We start from the raw sequence: 9,704 nt of genomic DNA, 5'->3' as shown, positions 1-9,704 counted from the left end.
GCATTATAAAAAGGGGGTTGCCTGGATAGTGGCGCCTTAGTTTCACACTGACGGTCCGGAGTTTAGTCAGGCGTAACATACCCAGAAGGTTTGAATAGCGCTAACACACCATAGCCTCATAAACGATAAGGTTGTGACCCAGCAATAATAAAACCAAAAGACAAGATAGGAGGACAAACAAAAACAGCACCCTCTGACCTGACAGAGGAAACAGGGTAAGTGTTCTCCTACAAAAACTCAACAATTAGCCTATACATAAACTCATTTTTTAAAACAATACTGTAATATCTCACTCTTTGCTGATAAAACCATGCTGTGCCAATCATGGAAATATTGCAGGTGTGCTCAGCAGCAGGTAGTACTGCTTCGTACTTACTATTCAACAGAAAACTATTCGTATCATATTGTGGACAACATTAAGCTAACTAGATTTTATTTTCAGGACAAATGTACGATTGCACCTCTTTGAGCATTTGTTATATCCTTCAGAGCAGGTTCCTTCAAAAAGTTGAAAATTATGTCTTGACAAATCTAACACTATCTTCCTTTCATGGTCCGATGTAAGAAGAACTTATTCTATATTTGCAGTGCATGATCATCACATAGCCAATTTATCGGTGGGCTTAAGTAGATATTCTTGGCTGTGCAATTAAAATGTACTCTTGACTCAGGTGTCGAATGTATGTGCCTGATGCGACAAGCTCTTGGATTCCTGAATTGCTGGAAGCATACAGTTGTCAAGTGCTAATCATACTGGCACTGCAGTTTGAAATCTTGCTGATTTGCATGAACAATAATGGTTTAAATATGTCAAATGCCAGTTCTGGTGTTGGATATGGCCTGTGGCCACTGAGTTAATTCTTCAGTAGCCAGTAATGACTTTTGTAAGAATATGAATGCAGAGTGAAACAAAAGCAGCTGCAAAAAGACAACAGACCAAAAGTATGGATGGATTTTATGAATATGCTTTTTATTACATATAACAGATCTTGATTTCTTCAAGAATAACATTTGTGATGATAAGATACATTGATGACAAGTGCATTGTTATATTTATAGAATAATTGAGCAAAGAAGTGAGAGCATCGTGGCTAGTTTGATATAGTACTATTCTAAATACAAACATTCTTGGGAGCCCCTCTAAAATGAGATGGTACATCTCAAGGGGTCTTTTTCCTAATAAAGAAACTTGAACCATCATATGTCACCAATGCGTTTTCATCTGTCTCCTAAATAAACCCAACAGGAGAGAGAGAGATATCAGGCCTGAAGCAATTCTTCATGCTGATTTCAATCTGTGAGGAAGTCATGAAGAAAGATGACATTAGCATTATATGTTTAATTAGAAGAAAGAAAGAAAGAAAGAAAGAAAGAAAGAAAGAAAGAAAGACATAATAAATTATCATGGAGGAAGTTAGGTTTTAATTAAAACAAACCTTACCCCTGACTTTAAGCTTAGTGGAGCACTCTGCATGGCCAAGGGAGTTGACTGCAACAACTTTGTATTCGCCACTGTCCTCCGATCTGACTCTGATTATGGAGATGGAGCATATGCCATATGCATTGGTGATGTAGTAGTTTTTGTCCGAGTTGATGCAGACATCATTCAAGTACCACTTCACATTGGGTGTGGGGGTTCCTCGGACAGCACATGTCATGTAGAGCTGGTAGCCTTTAGGTGGTGCATGCATTTTCAATGGGACTAGGATGGATGGGGATCTCTCGATGGTGAATGCCGATATGGCCCCTCCACCAGTTAACGCCACTGGAACTATATAAGGGAAGACAAATCAATGTGGGTGATTGTATGGACTGGGTGTTATACATCCCAAGCAGAAAGTGCTTTATGTTTTAAGATTAAGCCTAAAAGTTCATGATGACTGCCAATGAACCTCTTGCAGGTTACAGGATTTGTTACTTGAACTTAAAGGGTAGAGTAAGTGATATTTCTCTATGTTCTGATCCCCATTGCTATAGCAGCGTGTTTGTTCAGTAACGGGAGTCTCCCAGTGCTTTATAAACAAAAATTGCATTTTCAGGTCAGGATGCCAATTTAGGAGAGAGAACGTGTACAGTACATATACTGATCAAACATGAAATTGGAAGTGGTGACAAAGAAAATAGCAACAATTTAAGCTCATAAATGGGTACTCTCTCCTGATTGGTTGAAAATTTCAATCTTCCTAAAAATGTATTTTCTGTTTACTTTTTATGTCCCGGATTCTTTCTAAATAAAGGCACTGGAGTGCCCAGCAAATGAGGCAGATTTTACTCTGAAAAGCCCTGCCTTCCATTTCCCCCCAAAACCGGGAGGTATAATGTTCCATTATACCTCACTAACGCGCGTTTCCTACCAACGGCCGCTGTCAAAAAATGGATTTTAGCGGTCGAGTTCTATATCATTAAAAAGGACCTAAAGAAGTCTCCAGGCCTGGTCCTCCTACGGGTGTAATTATAAAGACGTGTGGGGACGTCTTGGGCGCAATAAGTGTTAATTAAAGAGGTGGAGAGACAGCTGGGAGACCCCAGTTACTGAACATTATACTCTATATTAGCAATGATAGTTTGTTTTACAAAAAATATCACTTACCCTACCTTTAATTAAAAAGGTTTAAAGTAATTTCTGTGGAAAGTTATGCCACACCAAAATCTAGAGCAATGTCCCTGGTTTGGTTTGATTATTTGATCAAACTTATTTGACACAGGAAAATAACTCACCTCGGTTGCTGTTCGCACCCCATGTTGGTGACACAGACGGATCTGAAAGGCCCATGTCATTCTTGGCATAGACGTGGAAATGGTACTCTCTCCCGTCTTCGATGTTGATGGCTGTGAATGTGTTGCCATAGAGACGGTCTCCTATGTTTTTCCACATCCTTGAGGTTGAGTTGTGTTCAGCCACCACATAGTACATGCGATCATCCAACTCTTGGTCAGGAGACGGGGCCCAGGATATCACGACTTTGCCCTGGACAGTTTGCTCTAGCGCTATTGGGCCTGGGCTCTTGGGTTCCTCTAGGAGCGTGAAAAGTGAAAATTTGAGTTATTATTGATTAAAAAGAAAGGAATCCAAACATTTACTATTGATCCCTAATTAGTTTTATTTTGTAGCGTCCTTCATTACGATTTGAGTTGGTTTACAGTTTCTGTTAGTTTTTGAGTGATGCAACCACTCCAAGGAACAGCAATGTCCGTGTTCACCTATGTGACGTTAATGAGCACCAGTGGTATGACTATGAGTACCAGTAGGGGCGCTGTTGTGCCAGAAACAGAGAGAGAGAGAGATAGTGCTGCATTGTTGCCTGCTAATGAGAGAGAGGGAGAGAGAGAGAGAGAGGAGGGGGGGGGGGGGGGAGTTGCACCACTCAGTTCACACGGGTGTGATTTTTTCTTACCTGTGACTCTGACCTCAATGTCAAATGAGGCCTCGCCCGATGAGTTTTTTACTTTTATAGTGAATATGCCTGAGTCAGAGCGCTTTGAGGAGGGGATTACAAGCTGTGACATTCCCTCTGTGTTGATAACAGTTGTCCAGACGTCTATAGGCTCACCGTCCTTCAACCAAGTGATCTCTGGTGGAGGCTCCGCCTGTAGGTAGCAATTTAAAAAAGAAATATGAGACTCAATTTCATACTGATGTTGATGTTGGCATTTCTTGTTTTATTTTATTTTAATGCATATAAGAAAAAGGTCCTTCTGGACAGGTGCGTCGGATAACACACACTGTCTTCACTTGAGTTAAAAAACATTTTTTTAATGTTTTTTTTGTGGCTTTCACCTTTATTTTTATATATTTTATGGAGGGACAGACAGTAGGCTGACAGGAAATGGGGAGAGATGGGGGGAAGACATGCAATAAAGGCTGTCGGGATCGGGAGTCGAACCCCCGGCACACTGCTGATATTCTTGTGCCGCAATATGCAGTTTACTTTTAGAACTAACTTGAAATGTCACATCGGTCTTCTCAAACAAGTGAAAGGACCATGCTTGGGGTCGGTTTAGCCCATTGCCCATGACTCGCACATTATTTTACGTTACTGCTGTGCTGACCATTTTCCAATAATAATATGTGTTTTTGAGGAAGCCATTGGATTAAATACATTTTAGTACAGTATGGAAAACAACTTCAATTTCCAAGTCAAAGACTTGAAACTTACTTGAGTTACCTTATCATTGATTTTTTATGGATTTTGAAGTGTGATTTGAATAGCCTAAAAGTAATCTCTGGAGAAAAGAATCAATTACGAACTAAATTCATATTTCAAGTCAGCGATGTAATTAGTGACAGTTTTTGCCGCACGCACTCGAGCCATATGTCAAATCGACCGGCTTCATCGGGAATCGTGTGCTTGCTCATTGCTAAGAGATCCGTTGTATAGTTTAATTGATATTAATTAATTAGTTCTCCATAGACTTATAATGGGAAGATCGAAGACTAATTAAGGCTCCAATTTAAGCATTTTTTCCTTTGGAGACCATAAGCGCCATATTTACAAGACTTGGGGGGAGGTTCATAATAATTATTAAAATAAATTGAATTAATTATTACATCAGTCGGCCTCATGGTGGCGTTCAACTCTTGAACCGTAAGGCTCATACATAGTCTGGATTTTCGGTGGTTAGGTGACCACCGAACTACAACATCACGTCACGAGCCGCGGTGAAGAGCAAACCACCGCCACCGCTGCAGCCCTTCTCTCTGTTTTTACTCACCACCGCTCAACGTTATTTCAGCTCCGGTGGTCAGCTCATCACCGAAAATCCAGACTATGAATGAGCCTTAAGTTGTGAAATGAAAATGACTTTTTCCATGGATTCCTTGGGTCATGACGCATTTCCACATATAGGCCACGCCCATTTTTGTCAGGGAAAAAAAAATCCAGCAAATTTGAATTTTCTTCAAAACACACTTTTGGCTCCTCCTCCTGCAGAATTGGTAGTGCGTATCGTTCGGCCGTAAATCGTCGTCCGAAGATAGTAGTAGGGGCCTATTTTACAAAACATGCCATAAATCACGAACGGAATGTCCAATCCATCCCAAATTTAAATCACATGTCGGGGTTCAATCAACCAAGTTCCGAAAGCAATTACATTTTCATCCATGGGGGGCGCCGCAAATGCGAGAAATGTAACCGTTTGTAGCAAAAACATGATTTTTGGGGGATAAATCCCCTCTGAATTACTTACGCATGATCACAGGGGTGACGTGACATTGTAATTGGCTGGCAAAATTAGTGGGAGGGGCCTATGTAAGCGACTGCGTCAACCACCTTTCTAGTTTGTTAGCTGTAGTTAAAACTTCAAATAATGTTTACAACTGATTTAGAAAATTATCTTTAGCAACAACTGCTCAACCTACCATCATGGTGATGTATGGATACAATTTTGGATAATTTAAAATTGTGGGATTGAGGGAGAATTGTAACAACTCATCTGTACATACCTCATAGTTTATTTTGATGCGCATAGAATTTCCTGCTCTGACGATCATGAAATCCTCTGGATCTTTAAAACGAGGTTTCACTGGATAGGACACACACACACACACACACACACACACACACACACACACACACACACACACACACACGCCTGTTAGAGAACATGAATCACCATGAATTATAACTAACTATAAACTCTAAGGACACTCGCAGGCATCGTGATTACTTACTGTTAGGATTCTTTGCACACACCATGTTGGAAGGAGGGCTTAGATCTCCAGCACCAGACTTGTTGATGGCCGCAACTCTGAATTCATACTCTGATCCCTCAGTGACAGCTTTAACTGCATAGCTTTCACCTGCAGTACGACAAGGCAGGGAACATGTTCATTTCATAACACTCTGCGTTTTGACATCCCATTTTCCAAAAATACAGTAGAGGGAAATGTGTTTTCTACCACCATCCCATCCTCCTGCTATCAATTCAAAATATGCCATATCCCCTCTTGACAGACCTTCAATTGGCTCATTCACAGGGTTCAGGGCAATCCACTGGCTCGTGTCTTTCTTGCGTTTCTCCAACTGGTAACCAATGATGGGTTCTCCTCTGTCATCCTCTGGACATGTCCAGGTCAAGTTGATGCAGGTCTTAGAGGCACTGACCACGTTCGGGGCTCCAGGTGGGCCAGACAGTACTAAGAAATGACGAGAAATTAAATTAACAGGATACGGTAGGTTGTAGGTTGTAGATTGTATGAAATTCAGTTATTACAATATACTGTAAATTGTAGTGAAGTTAAGATTATTGTCTCTATGTTTTACTTATCCAGAAAGGTCTTCGTGGAACAGCATTTTACAACAGCATTGCAGCAAAATGTAAACACGTGTCCCTCTACACTGGCTAAATTATTTACTGTCAGCCTGGTGATAAATTATTTGACGTGTACCAGAAACCTATCCAGAGGCAGTTTTCATCATTACAATCATCATTGAACAAATTAGCATTAGATCCACTGAGGAATGCATAATCAGAATCTGGTTAATTCTTGGCTTACTCAGTACACCAGCCATAAATGCATTTTCTGTCTCTAGGGCGTCACTGAGACCCTCTGGGTTTTCAGCATAGATCCGGTAGTTGTACTTTTTGCCATGGTTCACATTTCTGTCTCTGTAGGTGGTGGTATCAGCTGAGACATCCCCAAGCTTTGTCCACTGGCTTTGGGTTGTTTGCTGTCGTTCTATGATATAGTTGGTGACAGGGGAGCCTCCGTCGTCTTTAGGGGGGTTCCACATAATCTCAATCATAGAAGACGAAGTTTCAACCAGTTCCACTGGACCTTCTGGTGGACCTGGCCTGTCTGTTTGGGGAAACATGGTATTAAAAGGCATTTGTAGATGGGTTATTATTATTATTATTATTTTTAGATTTGTGCAGAGGGGAAAATAATGGATAAAAATCAATAATTGCTTCACTTTTATCACCACAAATCTTGTTTTATCTGCATATTTTCATACCAAGGACAATAAGCTGAGTGGTGGCTTCCACGGTCCCAAATGGGGTTTTGAGTTGGATCTTGATCTCCCCTGTGTCCGTACGCAGACAGTCTCTAAGCAGCAGCCGGCTGTGGTTGGGTTCCTTACTTATTTTCACTCCTCCTCCATCCTTCAACCCAGAGCCATCCTTAAACCATGTGATGTCCACGGACTTCTGAGGAGGAAATGGCATCTTGAAAGTGGCAGTCTGTCCCACTTTAATTATCACCGGCCTCGAGAACTTGTGAAGATCATCAGGGTCAAATTCAGGTACATCTGTGAACCAAAAAAGGTCTTGATCAGATGAATGCATTTGTGAACAATTATGTGATTTGTCAATTATTTCTTCTGCTGGGATATTGCTGGATAGATGAAAAAGAAATGCACAAAACAGCCTTTTATTGTTGTTTTGAAAAACCAAGTGGCTATAACCAAAGTTTGCAGGCCCTGGGTAGGCAACCTGGCTCTCATGGTCTGCCACCTTTCAGATATCGATATGTACATCTCATCCTGCAGGCCATTACTGTTACATTTGACTGTAAGTAGCGGTAATGTCAATGACATTACAGAACCTCCTCTCACAAGGTTTCACAAAGTGACAACCTGACACTTAACATTTCACAGACTGACTAGCAATACAAACATAATTGGCACAACAACATTAAGGTGCAGGGGGATTGGGGATTTGAATAACAGAAATCTGAGAAAAGGTATTTTAATGAATGTGTAGAAGCAGAGTTGGGAAGAGAGTAGAGACAATGTACAACTGGTAATCACATGCTGTATTACTATTTCATTATCTAGGTGGTTATTAGGGCATACTTTCTGGGAGAGAATTACACCTTTCTTCAGTAGTTCAATTTTCACCGGACAACCACCAGTATCCTTTGGCGGCTTCCATTTGAACTCAACAGATGATGAAATACTTTCAATAATGTCTACTGTCTACAGATGATGAAATACTTTCAATAATGTCTACTGGTCCTTGTGTTGGGGTGGGTTTGTCTGTTGAAAAACTGTTCTTACCAATGACCAATGTTTCAGGAACCAAGGGACCACTTAGGGCTTGCTTCTTTGTCTTATCACTTCCATCCCCCTCATCCTTGTTTACACCGTCTCCCTCTGCTCCATCCATCCTATTCTTGCCATCTCCTTCTCCACCATCTCCACCTGCACCATTGCCAGAACCGTCACCGGAACCATCTTTCCCATCTCCTCCATCCCCACTTGCAGCTGCAGGTTTAGCCAGGTCCTCTCCCCCTGTTGCAGATTTATTGCGACCTTTACCACCACTTGGGTCCGCTGAGTAGTAAAAGTCACACAGGAAAGAGAACGAGAGAGAAAGAAATACAGTAACACACACACACACACACACACACACACACACACACACACACACACACACACACACACACACACACACACACACACACACACACACACAAGTTAAAATAAGTGTCAATAGATCTATATTCCTATAGTAATAACTTCTATAGAGTGTTTGTTTAGTAACAGAGGTCCCCCCTTCTCTCCAGCTCTTTAAAAAACAAAATAGATAAATAATGAATTTTCAGGTCAGGTTACCAATTTTATTTCGGGTTACCAATTTCATCCAATCATAAATGATACAGGAGGATAAATAAAATGTAAGTAATGAACAAACAGGTTTTATCTGATTGGATTAAATTGACCTGAACATTTATTTTCTGTCTACCCCATGTTACTGAACAATTCAGCACAAGAATAAGGTCTTAAAGCAGTCCCACCTTCCACTGTGAGAGAAGCGCTGCTTTTGGCAAGACCCGCGATGGCATAAAAGGTACCCTTATCTTCCATTGCAAGGTCTTTCACTGTCAATGTGTGAATGAGTTTGTCCTCTGAAACTGTGATTTCATATTTGTCTCCAGGTTCAATCGACGAGTGCTCTGTAGACCATGTAATCCTGTTGAGGGGTGTTGACAGGACACATTGGAAGACAGCGTCTTCATATTCAACAGCCTTGACATCCTTAAGGTTGGCAGCAAACTCAACCGATGGGACTAGAAGAGTGCAAGAGAAGGGACGGGAGGATAGTGTGTGGAGTAAAACTTGTTTTCCCCCCTTTTTCTTCATTAAAGGTATATTCAGTGATTTCACTCAAAAAAACCTCGTTTTTGGCTGGGACCCAAGCTTTTCGTCCAATCAGGATAGAGAGTCAAAAACGAAACCTAAGGTTTTTTGACCCCCAGGGGTTAACTGGGGACAGGGAGGAACTCCTTATATGGTCAGCACACTCTATAGTAGAGAGGATTATCACAACAAAACAAAAAAATAAGTGATATTTGAATTAAGTGAAATCACTAAATATACCTTTAACAAGACAATGATTGCTTTTTAATAAAACAAAGGGAGAAGGTTAGATTATGCCTTACTTTGAAGATCGGTGGCGAAAACATTGGTGCCATCCACATCAACCTGATAAAACCCACCATCGTCTTGCTCAGTACCATTGATACTGAAAACATACTTTGTCCCAACTTTGTTAAGAGTGTGCTTCGATCCGTCATCACCCTCACCATATTCAACCGATTCGCCATCCTTGATTTGGGAAAAAGTATGCCACATTTGAAAAGTAAAGTACATTTGGGCAGGGATGGCTTAAAGATGATGGAAAAATTATGAAAGCAACATTCACCTTACCTTATATAAAGTAACTGTACTGTTGGAATCCTTTAGCTTCATGTCCAGCTC

At 40.9% G+C, this 9,704-nt stretch overlaps 1 protein-coding gene across 1 annotated transcript in view; it reads right to left on the bottom strand.

Annotated features, from left to right (window-relative positions):
* Positions 1 to 943: 943 nt before the first annotated feature.
* The window catches only part of LOC310863043 (immunoglobulin-like and fibronectin type III domain-containing protein 1), a 19,170-nt gene continuing 10,409 nt past the window's right edge, over positions 944 to 9,704 (bottom strand). The window contains exons 8-20 of the mRNA XM_083771167.1: positions 9,654 to 9,704; positions 9,386 to 9,551; positions 8,741 to 9,013; positions 8,001 to 8,276; positions 6,957 to 7,250; positions 6,497 to 6,799; positions 5,957 to 6,136; positions 5,672 to 5,800; positions 5,444 to 5,523; positions 3,396 to 3,588; positions 2,719 to 3,015; positions 1,442 to 1,771; positions 944 to 1,295 (exon numbers count right to left, since the gene is read on the bottom strand). The exon at positions 9,654 to 9,704 is cut by the window's right edge and continues 63 nt beyond it. Of these exons, the coding sequence (XP_083627293.1) occupies positions 1,291 to 1,295; positions 1,442 to 1,771; positions 2,719 to 3,015; positions 3,396 to 3,588; positions 5,444 to 5,523; positions 5,672 to 5,800; positions 5,957 to 6,136; positions 6,497 to 6,799; positions 6,957 to 7,250; positions 8,001 to 8,276; positions 8,741 to 9,013; positions 9,386 to 9,551; positions 9,654 to 9,704 (2,577 nt within the window). The 3' untranslated portion in view covers positions 944 to 1,290. The remainder of the gene's footprint in view (positions 1,296 to 1,441; positions 1,772 to 2,718; positions 3,016 to 3,395; positions 3,589 to 5,443; positions 5,524 to 5,671; positions 5,801 to 5,956; positions 6,137 to 6,496; positions 6,800 to 6,956; positions 7,251 to 8,000; positions 8,277 to 8,740; positions 9,014 to 9,385; positions 9,552 to 9,653) is intronic.

This window comes from Protomyctophum parallelum, assembly GCF_964188405.1.
Source record: "Protomyctophum parallelum genome assembly, chromosome: 8".
Taxonomy (NCBI): Eukaryota; Metazoa; Chordata; class Actinopteri; order Myctophiformes; family Myctophidae; genus Protomyctophum; species Protomyctophum parallelum.
This window is presented reverse-complemented; position numbering and strand designations above follow the sequence as displayed.